General features: G+C 35.7%; 1 protein-coding gene across 3 annotated transcripts; it reads left to right on the top strand.

Annotated features, from left to right (window-relative positions):
* LOC132315867 (uncharacterized) lies at positions 1-21,636 on the top strand. 3 transcript variants are annotated; one of them, XM_059814281.1, is made up of 12 exons: positions 10,206-10,851; positions 11,143-11,246; positions 12,612-13,078; positions 13,166-13,218; positions 13,907-14,115; positions 16,194-16,594; positions 16,682-16,734; positions 17,423-17,631; positions 19,415-19,815; positions 19,903-19,955; positions 20,631-20,839; positions 21,196-21,623. In XM_059814281.1, the coding sequence occupies exons 3-12, from the start codon at positions 12,683-12,685 to the stop codon at positions 21,375-21,377; spliced, it is 2,166 nt and encodes a 721-aa protein (XP_059670264.1). In that variant the 5' UTR covers positions 10,206-10,851; positions 11,143-11,246; positions 12,612-12,682; the 3' UTR covers positions 21,378-21,623. The 3 variants fall into 3 exon arrangements, with proteins under 3 accessions (XP_059670263.1, XP_059670264.1, XP_059670265.1); XM_059814282.1 differs by having other exon boundaries at positions 10,206-10,916; XM_059814280.1 differs by lacking the exons at positions 10,206-10,851; positions 11,143-11,246; positions 12,612-13,078; positions 13,166-13,218 and adding exons at positions 1-2,129; positions 2,227-2,279 and having other exon boundaries at positions 21,196-21,636.
* Positions 21,637-22,156: the final 520 nt, after the last annotated feature.

The raw sequence follows: 22,156 nt of genomic DNA, 5'->3' as shown, positions 1-22,156 counted from the left end.
TTGACCCTTAATCGGTGTGTGTCCCTCGCAAAATGCTGCTCGAACTCGAGGCCTTTCAACCTGTCTTCGCCGCCGGAGACGTCCTCATCCTCATCGTGGTCATCAGCCACGGCCTTCACCACAGCAACTATTGTATCAACAAGCTCTCTTTGATGGTCACGTGCAGACTGCGTTTTATGGTGAATTTGAAGATTTAGGTGATGTTCTGAAGGTGTTTGATGAAATGTCTAAGTCAGATGTTATTCAAGGTCGTGTTCTTATAGTTAAATTTCAAAGTTACATCTTTTGCATTCCAAGTGTGGGTGCATTGACATGGCCATGGAGGTCTATTCTTCAGAAAAGGAATGCATTAATGCAATTACCCAGAAAATTCACGACTGCCCACTTGCAGTCCCCGGTCTCACATGCACCGAACAATTTCCGACAAAACGGTGCACACAGAATCGTCCAAGCCTTCTATAGGAATATACTGTCAATATAAAAGGAATGCCATTTCAAACCAGCGCGAAAGATCAAGTGCAAGCGCAAGACTGACTTCAAGAAACAGAGCCTTTATAATTTCCATAACTCAATTCAAGAACCTCCCTCTACACAGTAACTGTCTAACAACCTTCTGTTACTCATCTTTAGTACAAGTAATTCTCTCTCTCTCTCTCTCTCTCTCTCACACACACACACACACACTCTGCAAAAGACTACTTCTTGACAGATAAACGGCAAAATATTTATATAAGTGGTCTTACTATCTTCGTCCATACCATTCCTTCTTCTATCTCATATCCACTACATCTCTCTCCCCTCAAGGTCACATAAATCATCTACCTATCGTCGTCCTTACCAATATATCTTCTATCTCATCTTCAATACATCAATTTTGCTCTCTCTCTCTCATAATCACTCAAATCAGTTCAGCTTCAAAACTTTGAATGGGACATAAGAAAAGAAACAATCCTCGGCGCCCCAAACCACCAAAGCCACCCAAGAATGCCTCCGCAGGTGGCAGAGCACCACCGGCTACCAGTTCAACCGATGAACACCTTCAAGAACAGACCAATACTGAACCAGTACCCGATTCAACCGATGTACTCCCTCAAGAACAGAGCAAGACTGAACCAGTACTCGATTCAACCTCCTCTGATGCATTCATAACAGAGGATGATTTGTCTCGAGTTATAAGTTTTGTTAAGAGGAACAGTAATTTTTCTTTCTGGGCCTGTAGGTTCTGTCCTGAGACGACCCAAGGTTCAGAATCGTATGTGCGTCATCTTGAGCAACTTAGAGGGAACATCTCATCGAACTTGCAATCAGTTGTATCCACGGAAGGTGATGCTCGTTCGGTTGAGATGGGTAACAGTTCTTGGTGGTCCAAACTGCCAGAGCCACCCAAGAATGCCGCTGCAGGTGGCAGAACGCCACGGGCTGCCTGTTCAATCGATGAACTCCGGAGTATTATGGAACGGGTATCTTATGTTAAGAAGCGTGTAATAGGTGAGTTGACTACTATGGACACCCATGAAGCCATGACAATGATTGAAAGTCAGTCGAAATGGCAGTTGGATGATCCTGTGGACACCCCTGGTACTTCAGTTAATCTTGAATCTCTTCCATCAACGCCCATGCTGTCCTCAGAAGATCAGGAACGTCCATTTTCAGACGATTCAACCGATGAACTCCCTCAAGAGCAGAGCAATTCTGAACCACTTGATTCAATCTCTTATGCTATAACCGACACAGAATTGGAATCCGCTTTGAATGCTTGCGAATCTGCTTTCGCAAACCTTGATATATCGTCTGAACATTTCCATATTGCGAAAAAAATCAAGGATAACAGTGTCAAAAAAGAATTACACTTGAGGCGTATGGTTGAGTTGGCTACGGGAGCAATACAAGAAACTGAGCGAGCATCATTGATTCTTAATTCAAACAAAGATGCTGAACATATAGAGAAAGAGTCGCGGGAATGTATAGAGAAAAGGGAGAAGGTTAGGCTGGATCAAACTAGGAAGGAAATTGAGGATCGATATGCCAATGATGCATTTGAGACAGCAGAGGTTGATGCTGAGAAGAATATTAATATGTTGAGGAAGAAAAAAAAGAAGAAAGATCTCAGAGAACTGAAGGACGAAAAGGTTGAAATCTTGTTGGTTCTATTTATTTTACCAAAGTGATAGTTGCTATACATAATATGTAAAAGGTAGTTTAATATGCTTTTGATTGTATTTGCAGGCTGCTTGTCTTAACAAACAACATGTTCTACAGGAGAAGGATGGAGGACAAGTGTAAGTCTTCCTTTTTCTCCCACCAGCACATTTTTTACTTTATTTTTTTATTTGCTTTTAATTATAGTCAACATTGTTGCAAGCTTTGTCAGGAAAGTAACCCTTGATTTCAAAATCACAGTTTTTGGAGCATCCTCTAGGTTCAATGCAGATTCTTATTGGATTGTTCTGCACAATATATATGAATCCAAAGTGTACCCCGTCAACTGCTTTTAAATATTTTATGCTTCAACAATCTCTCCCTGCAATAAAATTAAAAGAAATAGATGTTTTTTATGCTAGGTACATTTCACAAATTGCCCACTATAGAGAGGTTATACTATTGGGCTAATGACTCATTGGTTGAAAGAGAGGCGTTGAAAATTTTAAAATACTTTTAATTTGTTTATATGTGCTTAGGCAAGATGAGAAGCAAAGTATCTCCATCACCATGACACCCTTCAATGGTATATTGGTATGTCACATAAATATCCTTTATGTAAATTGTTCATTCATGTATGCACTGCATATAGATTTATCTATGTATGAATGGAGTTAAAACTCTAATGGGTAGAAAAATCACATATTTACTCTTAATGTAAATTGCTAATTCATTCAGCCGTGTCGAGTTAATATTATTTTGACTTTTGTCTTCCTCCAGTTACTTCCCTGTTGCCTGTGATGGTGATCATTCAAATACTGACAGTGATATTTCTGCAAATGCCGATACATTGAGACAATCGGAGGAACTTGGGCATAGAACTGATCTTGAAGCACGGGAAGGAAGGGTTGAAGAAAATTTAGAGTATCAAAGGGGAGTTGAAAGTGAGGCTAAACAAAAGCAGCTTGGCAAGCAGGATGAGAATACAGGTTGAATTCTAGATTAGATCTTATTAAAGGCCTGGATGTTGCAGGTGCATTGTTGTTGAAAGTCAAAGCTAGTGATTGGTAGCATGAACTCTTAATACTCTTTGCAGCTGCATAGTTTTCATTTTAGACTTTTTTGGCATATGAGATCTATCATATATAACAGGCACCATCGGTGTATGTCTCATTCTTCGTTCAGCAATAACTAGTACATTCTATGCTAGAAGAGGTCAAAAAAGACTAAAAACAATTGACCCTTGTTTTCAATTGAACCTTTTTCTCTATTTTTTTTCTTTTATATATATATATATGCTTTCAAGATTTTTCTGTGGATTTACCATCACTTTTTGGTTCATGAATTTTAAATCTTTGGTCTTCTTGTCACTTTAAAATCTGCATTTTGAGTTTTTCACTCAAAAGTTTATAAAGCTCCCTGTTCTATTGTGACATATTTTTCCTTCACAATGCAACCTTGATTCTTCCATTGCAAAACCTTGAAATTAACTTGAGCTGAGTTTGATTCTTCTTATGTAAAAGAGGGGAGAAAAAAGGCATTTCCTATTGTAAACTATATGATTGTAGATAATCTGTATTTTAAGGCACAAGAACAACGTATCTTCACTAAAATTTCTTCTGATTGTAAGGTTTGCCACTTTGCACTACATTATTACTGTTTTGCTTCCAGTCATGAGTGAGAAAGGTGGATTATGTTTGATGACAAAACTGTGAAGGTATTTTAGTTACCATGATGAAGCCCTAGTGTTCTTTTTCTTTTTATATTTTTCTTGTATATCAATTTGAGATGATTATAGAAGGAATCTGTACATCAAGAAATGTTTTCTTTCATTCATCAATAGTAGAATATGCAAAAAACTTCCATTGATTGATTGATCAATCTCTCGTAGGGCACCGAAGGTAATGTAGCCTAATGGTATTTTCTCACCTTTCAAAGTAAAAGGTCGAGAGTTAAAAGTCCTTAAAAGGACAAAGTGAGTGTGTGAGTGATGCGTGAGTGTGTTTGCTCCGCGTTCAATTTCTTATTTTCTCAAAGCCGCCTCCAAGATGAGGCAAAGAAAGCCTCAAAATCTTTCCTCTAAAGAAGACCTTGAGTGAATCTATTTTTGAGAAGTTAAATCATTAATCCCCTGTTTCAACTGATAATATTCTTATGGGTGCACAATGTGAGGATTGAGAAGCTCTTTTTTAATGTAATTTGAAATAGGTTTGGGTGTTAATTTTTGCCCATGTTTCTGTTTAGGCTTTAAAACATGACTTGCTAGATCAAAAGTATAGTAACGAGTCTTTTTAGATAGTGAGCAGTTACTTTGTTTTATGTAATGTCAAAAGCTAAGTTTGTCTCCATCGATCCTTTTTATGAGATTAATTATATGATTATTATTTCACCATTCTACTCTTTTTAATTTCATAACCTCAATTAAATTTGCTTTTGTTATTGACCCTTACCTTTGTTATGAATCATGTCATTTTAAAAAAAAATATAAATTCAAAAAAGTAAGAGAGGCAGAGAGAAGAAATTTTTTCCCGCCACATGCTCCCATATGGGAATTTACTAATTAGCCCTTAATTGAAACAACAGACTACCAACTGTTAATTTATGCCACCTAAATTTCACAATGCTCTCCAACTCAAGGGCTTTTTCAAGCCATCACCATCATCCGCGTCATCATCATTATCATCATCATCATCATCATCATCATCATCATCCACGGCCTTCACCATAACAAGTATTGAATCAACAAGCTCTCTCTGATGCAAGAATTGGGTGATGCTCTGAAGGTGTTTGATGAAATTTCTAACTTAGATGTTATTCAGTGTGGTGTTCTTATAAAATGGGTAACTTTGATTTGGTTTGGCTTCAGAGGCTGTTGAATGTTTTTGGCAATATGTTGTTGTATTAATCAGTGTTTGTCGGCACAACTTTTGTTGGTATGTAAAGTATTGGTGCATTGACATGGCCATGGAGGTCTGTTATTCCAAAAAGGAATGTGTTACTGCAATAATTGGGTGTATGCAAGATAAGGTCCAAAAGGACTTCATTGCTTGGAGAACATTTCCTATTGGGACCGGTTTTTGGTCGATAAAGATGGTATTGTGTTTTTTAGAGCACCCTAGAATTCACTATTGTACACATGCAATCCTCCATGTTAAATGCACCAGAAAATTTTCTGGCCGGGATGACCTCAAAAGGAATTCTGTAAATAAGGACTTGGGCAATTAGAGCAAGTCGCGGATGAGCATCACCCACGAAGGTTAAGGAGCGTCTACCAGCGATAGGTCATACATCTGATACCCTTGGCGTTAAACAAAGGCAAGCAATGAGAGCATCCTTCCTCTCAGACATGTCTTGTAGTCCAAGGAGCAGGGAAAGAACATACAAGTAAGGATTCTTGGCATGCCCCAGGGCTGCAACAACACATCAAGGTAGTTTGGGAACATTATGGAGGTGTCTTTGCCTAGTGAATCACATAGGCTGAAAGACACAGACATTCAAAATATCACTTAGGCTAAAGCTTATGACTTAGAGCATTCACCGTACACATTTAAACATTTTACACTTTAAAATAGTGTAATGCCACATCAACAATTGTGATTAGGTGGCTCCATACATTTTTTTAAGACCCATTTCTCTTGTTGTGCACACTTCCCTCACACTCCACCCTTATTTATTTTAGGATAATTTGCACTCACACTCAAACCTCACTAATTTACATCGACGCCTCTGAAGTTTCAAAAGTTTACATACAGGTCCCTCAATCCCAAAAAATGACCATTTTAACCTTTAAGTTGGTCAACAAATACATAAAAACTAAAAATTACACTGTAAACTAAATTTTGAAAAACCAAAATAACCTTTGTTTTACATTATCTCTCTAACCTTTGACTGGAATTTCTTCCCCTCTCTGACTTTCTCTCTCTAAAAACCTTAAAAGTCTCTCATTTTCTCCATAGCAGAGGATTGATTATCGGGCTGGTCAATGCAAGCAATGCCGATTCGCGACGGAGACCAGAAAAACAAAGCAATACAAAGTAGGAAAAACATCCGATTGAAGCGTCAATAGGTCATCTTCGACTATGCGCAGAGCCAGGGCAACCGCGGTAGCAGCAGCCCGAGAAACCAACGGATCTGGACCGACAGCCGCCGTGAAAGAGATCAGGTTTTGCGTTGTCAGAAAGAGAACGTGGGGCAGATTCGCGGCGGAGACCAGAGACCCCAGGAAGAAAACTAGGGTTTGGCTCGGCACCTTTGACTTCGCCGAGGATGCGGCTTGAGCCTACAATGCCGCCGCTCTCTCCTTCTCTCCCATCCTTCCCTACTCTTATCTCCAAGAAAACCCTAACGATGCCCTTATCAACCACACAGCACCGTCGAGTCCTTCAGTGGGCCCAAGCCTCCGCCGTGACGTAGCCCTCCTTCTCTAGGCGGCACCCTTGCTCGCCGCCAATCGTGCTCGACGATTTCCACGGCGACTGCAACTCGTCGTCGTTCTAGAAACCCTTGGCTTTCTATGGTGTGTTGTGTTTGATGTGGCGGTGTGTGTTGTGTTTGATGCGATGGTTGTAGCGGTGGACCGGTGATGGGTGGGAGGGGATTACTGAATATTGAGTGGTGGTTGTTTTTGTCGATTAACAGTTCAGGGATTAATATGAATTTTGAAATTTTAAGGAAGTGTAAATGTAAACTAGTGTTTTGACTTTTCATTGAGTGAGATTGGCCAAAACCACATAAAGTCTTAGTGCAATTTACAATTTATCTTTTATTTTATTATATTTAAAATTGGTCTTACACATAGTCACTTTATTTTTAAAATCAAAAGTATACACAGGGCCCACTTTGGGCCCTTGATCAATCCGTCTACACTTTATTCTTTATTATCGGAGAATGGAGTGTGTAAGATGGTGTGGATCCCATAAAGTAGAAAAGCACACGTCAAGCCATTATCGTTCGCCACAGTGTAAGATAATTTCCTCTTTGACTTGCACTGTGGTTGCTTAGTGTTGGCTCGTTACAACATGGATTAAGAGAGTCGAGCTGATTCTGTTTTTCAAAATAAAAAAATAAAAAAAGGCTTATCGCGTAGTAATATGGCTCGGGCGACTATTGTGTCATATAAAGAGATACCGTGTCAAGTCCCGAAGGGAAAGATGGGTTGATTTGATTTCTCCTCTCTTATGCACAATTGAGAGTTTTTATGTTCCAAATCATCCTAATTGACAAGCTAATTGTCTTCAAGATGAATATGTTTTCTAGTTTCTATTTTCATATTGTAATTTCCCTAACTTTAGAGTCTGTTGTAAAAAGTTTTTATTGTTTTAATTTTTCAATAATTTAGGGTAGGGATGGCAATGGGGCGGGGCGGGGATCTCATTCCCCATCCCCTTCCCTGTAACCGTTTAAAATTTCACTTTGATCCCCATACCCACCCCCACCCTCCATTCCCCGACTTGCAATCCTCATCCTCGTTTGATATATACTATAATTTTTTTAACACATAATTTTTCTTATTTTCAGATGTATGTTTATATATATTTAATTTAATTTAGTAATATATCATAATATATAAGGGTATTTTAGTAAATGTACACTCTAAATTTTTAAGAAATAATTATTGAACATACCCATCTGTATCACTTTCCATAGCAGGTTCAGGTTTGTTCCCCCATTCGTAAACCCTTCATCTTCGTACCTGACGCATCCGGCTGTTAGTATTAGCTGCCCCTGCTTCTTCGGATGCCTTTGACTATGAACACCGTACGTATGGTTCTTAAGTTTCGTTTCCTCAGCAACACGACTGCTTAGTAGAGGAGGTAGGGTTCTTGGGATTTATCGCAATCGTGTTGCTGAGGAAAAGAAACCCAATAACCATACGTACGGTAAAGGAATACACCAGATTGGTATGTTTAGTAATTATTTCTTAAAAAATTTCTACACTCTCTCCATCTCTGTCTCTGTCTCTAGGCTTATATATGACAAATATTGTTGATGTCTAATGTTATTTAATCAATTTTCTTCTTCACTAATTTCTGTTTTATTATTTAATCAATGTGCTCACTTGAATTTTACATTATATCTCATTAAAGGCCTGGATGTTCGAGGTGCATTGTTGTTGAAAGTGAAAGCTAGTGATTGATAGCATGAACTCCTAATACTCTTTGAATCTGCTTAGTTTGCATACTATGACACACGAGATCTACCATATATAACAGGCACCATCTGTGTTTGTTTCATAAAGGTAATCATTAGTCTCTTTAAGAAGTCGTCCATTAAGAGCATGTCAAATGGTAAGTGATTCACCCATTTTTGGCCAATTTTGAAGACTGGGCTGCTCCAATTGACTCTTCAAAAAGTGGACTCCATTAATACAATCTTGATCCAAGTCACCAAAAATCAAGATTGGTTTGGTGAATTGTGGGCCCGCATCAGTTTTCTTTTTCTTTTTTAATTCTGGCCCAAACAGTGTTTTAGCCCAGAACACTGTTTAGTAAGGCATGTTTAGCTGGAAAAAAGAGGAAAAATTTAGTTTTTTGGCTGATTTTGGTCTCTTTTTTTTTTTTTTTTCTCAAAATAATTGAACCAAAGATTCATTAAGGCACTATTTGGTTGACACAAACAGTGCCGTAAAGGCTTTTTTGTGCAAAAAAAAGTTTAAAAAAATAGATAAAAGTGTTTTTTTTTATAAAAAAATTGCTTTTTAAAATATTCCTACTGACATATAACTGTTTTAAGCACTGTTTAGCTGACCCAAATAGTGCCTTAACTGCTGTATTGATACAAAAACCTATTTTTTGATTTTTTTTTTTGAAAAAATTTATTATATATATATATATATATATATTTATTTTTAAAAAAAAATTCCATTTTTCCTCTATAAATACATCAATCCCTACTATTATTCACCTCATATCCAAATTCGATCATGCAACAACTCTTTATCAAAGACAATCTGAAACTTTTGAGGCCGCTCAAATAACACGAGAGGCATGCAAAATAGATAACGAAAAAACCAGATAACTGGAGCTTCAAAACAAACCAAGAGAGATTGAAAACAAACAAAGAGTTGAAGAGATGTTAATCATGCAAAAAGATCCAGAATCGATGCCAACACAAGCCAGGAAAGCATGGCTAATTGAACGCCAAAATGAAATATTGGCATCTATACGCGCACGTGGCAACTCAAGCTTTCCATACAATTATCTCAAGCATTCCATATGATTGTTCTGTTTTTTTTTTAATTGTTTTATGTTTTTAATTCAAGTCGTATTATATTGTTTTGTATTTTTATTATATTGTTTAAATTTATATCGTATCGTATTGTTTTTAATAATAAATATTCTATTGTTAATTTTTTTTTTTTATGATATAGCCGTTTTAAAAATATAGCCGTTAGGAAAAAGTTAAAAAATAAAATTTATTAAAAATTTTAAAAATATTAAAATTTTTGGAGAGCGAAAATGCACCATTGGAGTACATCCGATAACTAAAAGATTCAAAAATGCTGACGTGACTATGAAAAATGCTGACGTGGTTATGAGAAAATGCTGATGTGGCAAATTCGAAAAGTCTGAATTTATAAAGTCCATTGGAGATGCCTAAGAACAACATAAAACAGAATAAAATAACAACTGAAATTGTCAGTCATGTCAATTTTCAATAGAAACTCTATCAATAGAAACAAAAAGAAAAAGAAAAAGAAAAATAAGAAATTGAAATGGAGAATTTTTGTTTTAGATAAGTGAAAATCTGATATGTGAATAGCAAGGGAGATAGAGAGGCGTTTTGAGTTCTACTAGTACTATATATGTGAGATCTATATATAGAATAGCAAGGGAGATAGAGAGGCGTTTTGAGTTCTACTAGTACTATATATGTGAGATCTATATTTTGATTATATATATATAGTGGATATATATATATAGTGGATATTACTATTTAAACCTCAACATTGTTATTTATATGCTGTGAAATTATAAATAGCAAGGGGTATAATGGTAAAATTATTTTTCCAATTAAAAATTAAACAGTTGTTAACTCTGATAGAGGTGTCAGAACAATTTCAAATGTTCTCCAACGCAAGGCCTTTCAATCCGCCATCATCATTGTCATTATCATCACCACCCACGGCCTTCACCATAACAACTACTACATCAACAAGCTCGCTCTGATGGTCTAAATGTGAAGAATTGGGTGATGCCATGAAGGTGTTTGATGAAATTTCTAACTTAGATGTTCAGTGTTGTGTTCTAATAAAATGGGGGTAACTTCGATTTGGTTAGGCTTCAGAGGCTGTTGAATGCTTTTGGCGATATGTTGCTGTATTACTCGTGTTTATGGGGACAACATTTGATGTTGGTATTGTATCCTTGGAGGTTTGTATTTCCCAAAAAGGAATGCATATTTCCCAAAAAGGAATGCATTAGTGCAATAATTGAGGGTATGCAAGTTAAGGAGGAAGGAGGAATTTATTGTTTGGAGAATTGGGACTCTGGTTTTTGGTCTATAAGGCTCTTTAAAGCACCTTAGAATTCACTACTGCGCACATGCAACCCTCCATCACAAATGAAGGGGGCAATTACACAAAAATTCTCCCGGATTACGTAAATTGGGACAGGCAATTTAAGCAAGCCGCGAAGAATCATGGAGAACACCAAGAAGTCGCGGGGAGAATTTACCGGCGGATTGATTATTATTAAGTTTTTCACATAGGAGGTATCCTAATTGACAAACGAATTGTCTTCATGATGAATATGTTTTCTAGTTTTTATTTTCATATGGTAATAATTTCCCTAATTTTAGAGTCTGTTTTAGAAAGTTTCTATTTTTTAATTTTCTTATAGTTTAGGGTTTTCATTATTTTACTTTCCTAATAGTGTAGGGTTTGCTTAAGCTTATAAATACCTGTTATCCTAATAATTCAGGAATTAACCCAGACCTTCTCTCATCGGTCAAAAAAAGTCATGAATCGTAACAGTTTTTCACAAGAATTTTTTTTTTATATAGACATAATGAGGGCCAACCTGATCATGTGAATCGGCCACGTGCTAATATTCAACACCAGTTTCAACAGGAGGTTTGGTCTGATTCAAGTTATAACAATATTGAAGGTACCCTCTCTACATAAAACTGCTATTGTAATTTTTTTTTTTTTTTTGTTTTTTTGTCCATTTTCTATGCAATTCTAATAAATAGATTCCACCAAGAACATAGTATCTCTCATCAAGTGTTTATCTAGTAGGGAGTTGATTTTATAGTCATACTCTTTTTCATTATTTATGGGTCTTATGCACAGTTGAGACTTGTTCTGTTCCACCCCTGCACACCATATTGTGTTTGTTCGAGAATCGAAGATGGGTATGTTTAGTAATTATTTCTTAAAAATTTTCTACACTCTCTCCATCTCTCTCTGTCTCTAGGCTTATGTATGACAAATATTGTTGATGTCTAATGTTATTTAATCAACTTTCTTCTTCAATAATTTAGGTTTTATTATTTAATCAATGTGCTCACTTGAATTTTAGATTAGATCTCATTAAGGCCTGGATGTTGGAGGTGCATTGTAGTTGAAAGTGAAAGCTAGTGATTGGTAGCATGAACTCTTAATACTCTTATTGCAGACTTGTCGTATACCATGGCATATGAGATCTATCATATATAACAGGCACCATCTGTGTCTGTCTCATACTTAGTTCAACAATAACTTGTTTATTCTATACTTGAAGATGTCAAAAAAGACTAAAAACATTGTTCAAAAGCACACGGAATAATCTATCTTATTTAGAAGTTTCAAAAACTAGAGGGAAAAAGAAAAAAAGAAAGAAAAGGAAGTAACAAAGAAGAACTTCCAACCTCACGATTCCAATTTGGTGCACAAGACCATTTAATTATAAATATATATAGATAAATTGTTTATTTATTTGTTCATTTTATCTATTTTTCATATCTTTAACTATAAAAGAACAAATATTATAATCATAATCCTTAGCATTTGTATACATTTACAATTTTTTTATTATTATTTAAATTCAAGCCCTCTATGGGAAATTGCAAGTTGAATTATACTGTTAGAGCCTTTATAAATTCTTCTTCGCATCTCACTCTGTACAAGTAAGACTATTTTCTATCTCTCACCCGTAGCTCAATTACTCGATTATTATGACAATCGTTTTGAGATAAGAGGAGAGAGACACTCAATTATTATGAAAATTATTTTGAGATAGGAGGAGAGAGACACTGAGTAATGTGCGATTCTAATAAATAGAGTTCAACAAGAATTCTTTGTGAGTAAAACGATAAACACAATTGTTGGTTTTATAGTCATACTCTTTTTATTATATATGGTTCTTATGATAGTTTGAGAGTTTTGTTCCAAACCATCCAGCTTTTGTGCATGGTAGTGAAACTATTTATTTCTTTACAGTTGGGATCACGTTATACAAACTATTTCATAAAATATGTTTTGGCATTTGCAGGTTCGTCTAGTAAAAGCGCTCTTGAAGATAGTGTTTTGCAATCTGCTCAACAGATTGGTCAGTTGATTACTATGGACAGCCGTGAAGCCCAGAGAATGGTTGAAATTCAGATGGAACCCCAGTTGGCTAATCCTGTGGACACCCCTTATGCTCCAGTTAATCTTGAATCTCTTTCGTCAATCGATTTACTCCAGAAAATCATGAAAGCACCTTCATTTGAGATGCTGGAAAATGGCCAGTGGATTTCTATGGACACCAATCAAATCAAGAGAATGGTTGAAAATCAGTTGAAATGGCAGTTGGATAATCATGTGAACACCCCTGATGCTCTTCCATCAACGCCTATGCTGTCCTCAGATGATCAGAAAGGGCCATTATCAGATGATGCTGAGAAGAATATTAAGATATTGACGAAGACAAAAAAGAAGAAAGGTCACAGAGAACTGATTCAACTGAAGGACAAAATTGTATAAATCTTGTTGGTTCTATTTATATTACCAAAGTGGTAGTTGCTATACATAAAGGTAGTTTAATGGTTTTGATTGTATTTGCAGGCTACTGGTATTAGGAAACGGCATGTTCTAAAGGAGGAGGATGGAGAACTAGTGTAAGTTTTCGTTTTTACTTGTTTAACCCTTTATTTCAAAATCATAGTTTTTGGAGCCTCCTCTGGGTTCTAGGATCAATGCTGATTCTTATTGGATTGTTCTTCACAATATATAAGTTGGGCTCTTTTAAGCTGAAAACCAACTTTTGCGATCCTTCATAATCCGAAGTGAACCCCACCTTCAACTGCTTGTTAATGTTTAATGCTTCAACAATCCATCCCTGCAATAAAGTAATAAGAAATAGACGTTTTTCAGACTAATTGCCCACAAATAGAACTCAAACCACTAACCTCCTCTTTAAGGGAAGAGAGGTTATACTTTTGGGCTAATGACTCATTGGTTGGAAGAGAGATGTTGAAAATAAAAAAATGATGTTAATTTGCTTGTATGTGCTTAGGAGAACATCCCATGGGGTGAGGACACACCTCTAGGCAAGATGAGAAGCAAAACATCTGCATCACCATGACACCCTCCAATGGTATATTGGCATGTCACACACACACACACATATCCTTTATGTAAATTGTTCATTCATGCATGCCCTGAATATAAAGTATCTATGTATGAATGGAGTTGAGACTCTTATGGGTAGAAAAATCACATATTTACTAAATTACTCTTAATGTATATTGTTCATTCATTCAGCCTTATCGAGTTAATATTATTTTGACTTTTGTCTTCCTCCAGTCACTTCCCTGTTGCCTGTGATGGTGATCATCCAAATGCTGACAATGATATTTCTGCAAATGCCGATATATTGAGACAATCGGAGGAACTTGGGCATAGAACTGAGCTTGAAGCACAGGAAGGAAAGGTTGAAAAAAATTTACAGTATCAAAGAGGAGTTGAAAATGAGGCTAAACAAAAGCAGCTTGCCAAGCAGGATGAGAATACAGGTTGAGTTCTAGATTAGACTTTATTAATGGCCTGGATGTTGCAGGTGCATTGTTGTTGAAAGTCAAAGCTAGTGACTGGTAGCATGAACTCTTAATACTCTTTGCACCTGCATAGTTTTCATTGTAGACTTTTAGTATACTGTGGCATATGAGATCTATCGTATATAACACACACATATATGGGTCTCTTCTTTTTAAAGCCTTCAACTTTGCTATTAGTCTGGGTGGTGGTTGTTGAATATAAGTTACACAGAGAGTGAGTAGAGAGAGTGTGGTAGTTGGTAGTGGCCGGTGGCATTGGTGGTGGAGAGGGAGGGAGAAGATGCAACACTTCATATATATATATATTTATATATTGTATATATATAGTATAATATAATTATACTATACTCATATCATATATATATATATATATATATATATATATATAATATAATTGTTTACCCTCCTTCAAATTTTACTTATCAAAAAAATATATATATAATATAATTGTAAGTTTGTTAAGTATTTAGGGTATTTTAGTTTTTTTATTTAATTCTTTAGGTTAGAGAGCTCTTTTGACAAAGTCAAAGGTTATTTAAGTCATCTTAAGAGATCTGACACATGTGAGGTGACGATTAGGGTGTGAGTGAAAGACAGAACAAACGTTTGCATTGTGAGTGATAGTAATTTTCAAAAATTATTTCAAAGTGATATTTGGCCAAACCTGGGGGGTGTCTGTGAAATTAACCCTATATTGTAATGAGCCATCTTGATGTAATTTCTCCCTCTTACCTACTCCTATACTCTCTTTGTACTTCCTTCTAATTAAATACACTCTATTTATTTGTTTATTTCGTTATCATTGATGTGATAAATTTAAAGATTAAAAAAAAAAGTTTATTCTTATTAATAACGTGGTTGTTCAACACTTTTGTATCCGACTAATCAATTTTTATTTTTATTTTTATTTTTATTTTTTGTCCTTTTTGGATGCAATTTTAATAAATAAAGTCCAGCAAGAATACAATATCTTTCATCAAGTGTTTTATCTGTTAGAGAGTTGATTTTATAGTCATACTCTTTTTCATTATTTAAGGTTCTCAGCACAATTGAGACTTGTTCTGTTCCACACCTTATTGAGTTTGTTTGTGATTTGATGATGGGTATGTTTAGTAATTATTTCTTAAAAATTTTCTACACTCTCTTCTCTCTCTCTCTCTCTCTCTAGGCTTATATATAGCAATTATTGTTGATGTCTAATTCGAAGATGGGTATGTTTGGTAATTATTTCTTAAAAAATTTCTACACTCTCTCCATCTCTCTCTGTGTCCCTAGGCTTATATATGACAAATATTGTTGATGTCTAATGTTATTTAATCAACTTTCTTCTTCAATAATTTATGTTTTATTATTTAATCAATGTGCTCACTTGAATTTTAGATTAGATCTCATTAGAGGCCTGGATGTTGGAGGTGCATTGTTGTTGAAACTGAAAACTGGTGATAACTCTTAATACTCTTTCAATCTGCTTAGTTTGCATTGTAGACTTGTTGTATACTACGGCATATGAGATCTATCATATATAACAGGCACCATCTATGTATGTCTCATACTTAGTTCAACAATAACTATGGGAAATTAAAAGTTGAATTATACTGTTAAGAGGCTTTACAAGTTCTTCTTCGCATCTCACTCTGTACAAGACAGACTATTTTCTCTCTCTCACCCGTAGCTCAATTACTCGATTATTATGACAATCATTTTGAGATAAGAGGAGAGAGACGCTATTTTTATTAAGAGTAATGTGCGATTCTAATAAATAGGGTTCAACAAGAACTCTTATCCTTTCTTCACTTGGACTTTTTCCGCTCTTGCTTCGAATTTCACCTTCGTCGTCTCGCAGATTTGAGTAAAGGATAAACACAATTGTTGGTTTTATAGTCATACTCTTTTTATTATATATGGTTCTTATGATAGTTTGAGAGTTTTGTTTCAAACCATCCAGCTTTTGTGCATGGCAGTGAAACTATTTATTTATTTACAGTTGGGATCACGTTATACAAACTGTTTCAGAAAATATGTTTTGGCATTTGCAGGTTCGTCTAGTAAAAGAGCTTTCGAAGATAGTGTTTTGCAATCTGCTCAACAGATTGGTCAGTTGATTACTATGGACAGCCGTGAAGCCCAGAGAATGGTTGAAAGTCAGATGGAACCCCAGTTGGCTGATCCTGCGGACACCCCTTATGCTCCAGTTAATCTTGAATCTCTTCCATCAATCGATGAACTCCAGAAAATCATGAAAGCACCTTCATTTGAGATGCTGGTAAATGGCCAGTGGATTTCTACGGACACCAATCAAATCAAGAGAATGGTTGAAAATCAGTTGAAATGGCAGTTGGATAATCAAGTGAACACCCCTGATGCTCTTCCATCAACGCCTATGTTATCAACGAAGACAAAAAAGAAGAAAGGTCACAGAGAACTGAAGGACAAAAATGTATAAATCTTGTTGGTTCTATTTATTTTACCAAAGTGGTAGTTGCTATACATAAAGGTAGTTTAATGCTTTTGATTGTTTTTGCAGGCTACTGGTATTAGGAAACGGCATGTTCTAAAGGAGGAGGATGGAGAACTAGTGTAAGTTTTCGTTTTTACTTGTTTAATCCTTTATTTCAAAATCATAGTTTTTGGAGCCTCCTCTGGGTTCTAGGTTCAATGCTGATTCTTATTGGATTGTTCTTCACAATATATAAGTTGGGCTCTTTTAAGCTGAAAACCAACTTTTGCTATCCTTCATAATCCGAAGTGAACCCCACCTTCAACTGCTTGTTAATGTTTAATGCTTCAACAATCCATCCCTGCAATAAAGTAATAAGAAATAGATGTTTTTCAGACAAATTGCCTTCTATAGAACTCAAACCACTAACCTCCTCTTTAAGGGAAGAGAGGTTATACTTTTGGGCTGATGACTCATTGGTTGGAAGAGAGATGTTGAAGATAAAAAAATGATGTTAATTTGCTTGTATGTGCTTAGTAGAACATCCCATGGGGTGAGGACACACCTTTAGGCAAGATGAGAAGCAAAGCATCTCCATCACCATGACACCCTCCATTGGTATATTGGCATGTCACACACACACACACATATCCTTTATGTAAATTGTTCATTCATGCATGCCCTGAATATAAAGTTATCTATGTATGAATGGAGTTGAGACTCTTATGGGTAGAAAAATCACATATTTACTAAATTACACTTAATGTAAATTGTTCATTCATTCAGCCTTATTGAGTTAATATTATTTTGACTTTTGTCTTCCTCCAGTCACTTCCCTGTTACCTGTGATGGTGATCATCCAAATGCTGACAATGATATTTCTGCAAATGCCGATATATCGAGACAATCGGAGGAACTTGGGCATAGAACTGAGCTTGAAGCACAGGAAGGAAAGGTTGAAAAAAATTTACAGTATCAAAGAGGAGTTGAAAATGAGGCTAAACAAAAGCAGCTTGCCAAGCAGGATGAGAATACAGGTTGAGTTCTAGATTAGACCTTATTAATGGCCTGGATGTTGCAGGTGCATTGTTGTTGAAAGTCAAAGCTAGTGACTGGTAGCATGAACTTTTAATACTATTTGCACCTGCGTAGTTTTCATTGTAGACTTTTAGTATACTGTGGCATATGAGATTTATCATATATAACGCACACGTATATGGGTCTCTTCTTTTTAAAGACTTTAACTTTGCTATTAGTCTAGGTGGTGGTTGTTGAATTATAAGTTACACAGAGAGTGAGTAGAGAGAGTGTGGTAGTTGAATATATATATAATATAATTGTAAGTTTGTAAAGTATTTAGGGTATTTTAGTTTTTTTTTTTTAATTTAATTCTTTAGGTTAGAGAACTCTTTTGATAAAGTCAAAGGTTATTTAAGTCATTTTAAGAGATCTGACACGTGAGGTGACGATTAGGGTGTGAGTGAAAGACGGAACAAACATTTGCATTGTGAGTGATAGTAATTTTCAAATTTTATTTCAATGTGATATTTGGCCAAACCTGGGGGGTGTCAGTGAAATTAATCCTTTATTGTAATGAGCCATGTTGATGTAATTTCTCCCTCTTACCTACTCCTATACTCTCTTTGTACTTCCTTCTAATTAAATACACTCTATTTATTTGTTTATTTCGTTATCATTGTGTGATAAATTTAAAGAAAAAAAAAAGTTTATTCTTATTAATAACGTGGTTGTTCAACACTTTTGTATCCGACTAATCAAATTTTTTTTTTTTTTTTTTGTCCTTTTTGGATGCAATTTTAATAAATAGAGTCCAAAAAGAATATAATATCTCTCATCAAGTGTTTTATCTATTAGAGAGTTGATTTTATAGTCATACTCTTTTTCATTATTTATGGTTCTCAGCACAGTTGAGACTTGTTCTGTTCCACACCTTATTGTGTTTGTTCGCGATTTGAAGATGGGTATGTTTAGTAATTATTTCTTAAAAAATTTCTACATTCTTTTCTCTCTGTCTCTGTCTCTAGGCTTATATATAACAAATATTGTTGATGTCTAATTCTAAGATGGGTATGTTTAGTAATTATTTCTTAAAAGTTTTCTACACTCTCTCCATCTCTCTCTCTGTCTCTAGGCTTATATATGACAAATATTGTTGATGTCTAATGTTATTTAATCAACTTTCTTCTTCAATAATTTATGTTTTATTATTTAATCAATATGCTCACTTGAATTTTAGATTACATCTCATTAGAGGCCTGGATGTTGGAGGTGCATTGTTGTACTCTTTCAATCTGCTTAGTTTGCATTGTAGACTTGTCGTATACTACGGCATATGAGATCTATCACATATAACAGGCCCCATCTGTGTATGTCTCATACTTAGTTCAACAATAACTATAGGAAATTGCAAGTGGAATTATACTGTTAAGAGGCTTTATAAGTTCTTCTTCGCATCTCACTCTGTACAAGTAAGACTAGTTTCTATCTCTCACCCGTAGCTCAATTACTCTATTATTATGACAATCATTTTGAGATAAGAGGAGAGAGACGCTATTTTTATTCAGAGTAATGTGCGATTCTAATAAATAGAGTTCAACAAGAACTCTTTTTGAGTAAAGGATAAACACAATTGTTGGTTTTATAGTCATACTCTTTTTATTATATATGGTTCTTATGATAGTTTGAGAGTTTTGTTTCAAACCATCCAGCTTTTGTGCATGGTAGTGAAACTATTTATTTATTTACAGTTGGGATCACGTTATACAAACTGTTTCATAAAATATGTTTTGGCATTTTCAGGCTCGTCTAGTAAAAGAGCTCTCGAAGATAGTGTTTTGCAATCTGCTCAACAGATTGGTCAGTTGATTACTATGGACAGCCGTGAAGCCCAGAGAATGGTTGAAAGTCAGATGGAACCCCAGTTGGCTAATCCTGTGGACACCCCTTATGCTCCAGTTAATCTTGAATCTCTTCCATCAATCGATGAACTCCAGAAAATCATGAAAGCACCTTCATTTGAGATGCTGGTAAATGGCCAGTGGATTTCTACGGACACCAATCAAATCAAGAGAATGGTTGAAAATCAGTTGAAATGGCAGTTGGATAATCAAGTGAACACCCCTGATGCTCTTCCATCAACGCCTAAGTTATCAACGAAGACAAAAAAGAAGAAAGGTCACAGAGAACTGAAGGACAAAAATGTATAAATCTTGTTGGTTCTATTTATTTTACCAAAGTGGTAGTTGCTATACATAAAGGTAGTTTAATGCTTTTGATTGTATTTGCAGGCTACTGGTATTAGGAAACGGCATGTTCTAAAGGAGCAGGATGGAGAACTAGTGTAAGTTTTCGTTTTTACTTGTTTAACCCTTTATTTTAAAATCATAGTTTTTGGAGCCCTCTCTGTCTAGGTTCAATGCTGATTCTTATTGGATTGTTCTTCACAATATATAAGTTGGGCTCTTTTAAGCTGAAAACCAACTTTTGTGATCCTTCATAGTCCGAAGTGAACCCCTCCTTCAGCTGCTTGTTAATGTTTAATGCTTCAACAATCCCTCCCTGCAATAAAGTAATAAGAAATAGATCTTTTTCGACAAATTGCCGCTATAGAACTCAAACCATTAACCTCCTCTTTAAGGGAAGAGAGGTTATACTTTTGGGCTAATGCCTCATTGGTTGGGAGACAGATGTTGAAAATAAAAAAAGATGCTGTTAATTTGCTTGTATGTGCTTAGTAGAACATCCCATGGGGTGAGGACACACCTTTAGGCAAGATGAGAAGCAAAGTATCTCCTCACCAGGACACCCTCCAATGGTATATTGGTATTCACACACACATATATATATCCTTTATGTAAATTGTTCATTCATGCATGCCCTGAATATAAAGTTATCTATGTATGAATGGAGTTGAGACTCTTATGGGTAGAAAAATCACATATTTACTCTTGATGTAAATTGTTCATTCATTCCGCCTTGTCGAGTTAATATTATTTTGACTTTTGTCTTCCTCCAGTCACTTCCCTGTTACCTGTGATGGTGATCATCCAAATGCTGACAGTGATATTTCTGCAAATGCCGATATATTGAAACAATCGGAGGAACTTGGGCATAGAACTGAGCTTGAAGCACATGAAGGAAAGGTTGATGAAAATTTAGGGTATCAAAGAGGAATTGAAATTGAGGCTAAACAAAAGCAGCTTGCCAAGCAGGATGAGAATACAGGTTGAGTTCTAGATTAGACCTTATTAAAGGCCTGGATGTTGCATATATATATATATATCCACCCTGTACATGCTTTTGAGATTTTTCTGTGGATTTACTATCACTTTAAGTTTCAGGAATTTTAATTCTTTGGTCTTGTTGTCACTTTAAAATCATCGTTAGCCCAATTGTATAACCTGCATCTGAAATTTTATTTCACTTTCAAGATGTTGAAAGTCATAAAATGAGTCATTGGTTGAAAGAGAGATTTGGTGTTCAATTGGGATGTTTGATACATATTTTAAATCATGTAAATTTTGTTTTGATAGATATGTTAAATATGATGGCCTGACCCTTAGGTTTGATTACTATTTCAGACACACCCCAAACTCATGAAGAATGTAGAGAGAGAATGAAGAAATGTAATGAAAAGCTGGTGAAGTTAGAAGGTAAGAAAACGAAGAAGGAACAAGTGAGGGATATGATCAATTCTTTGGTGGCTTGGGAAAAGGAGCTGGATGAGGAGATTGAATCACTGGAGTCCGACCTTGCAAAATAGAAAGGCTTCTCTTGCTCTGTTCATTAAAGGCCTGGATGTTGCAGGTGCATTGGTAGTTGATACTCTTTGCACTGTAGAGTCATTTCTCGTCCTAATGCTCATCTTTTCATTTCTTGTCCTAATGCTCATCTTTTCATTCTAAAATTCCTATTATATATTTTACCAATATTATCTTTAAGACTTGGCATCAATTTAATTTCACTGTTCTTGTTATCCCAATTCAATTATATTTGCTTTTGTTATTTCCCCATCCCTATATGAATCATGTCATTTTTTTGTTAAATTCAAAAAAGTCATAGAAACAGAGAAAGAGCAGAAAACGATTTCTTTCCCGCCAAATGCTCCCATATTGGAATTTACTAATTAGCCTTAACCAAGACAACGGCCTACCAACTGTTAATTTATGCCACCTAAAATTTCAGAATGCTCTCCAACGAAAGGCCTATCAAGCCACTGTCGTCATTGTCATTGACATCACACACGGCCTTCACCATAACAACTATTGCATCAACAAGCTCTCTCTGATGGTCTGAATGTGAAGAATGGGGTGATGCTCTGAAGGTGTTTGATGAATTTTCCAACGTAGATGTTGTTCAGTGTAGTGTTGGGTAACTTCGTTTTGGTTTGGCTGCTGAGGCTTTTGAATGTTTTTGGCGATATGCTGTTGTATTACTTGTGTTTTTCGGGACAACATTTGTTGGTATGTATGCCAAGTGTCGGTGCATTGACATGGCCATGGAGCTCTGATATGCCAAAAAGGAATGCATAACCGCAATAAT

Source organism: Cornus florida, unplaced genomic scaffold, assembly GCF_030987335.1.
Source record: "Cornus florida cultivar Cherokee Brave unplaced genomic scaffold, ASM3098733v1 CherokeeBrave_3.0.0_Hap2_Chr07, whole genome shotgun sequence".
NCBI lineage: Eukaryota > Viridiplantae > Streptophyta > Magnoliopsida > Cornales > Cornaceae > Cornus > Cornus florida.
The sequence above is the reverse complement of the archived record's forward strand: the minus strand, read 5'-3'. Positions and strand labels throughout refer to the sequence as shown.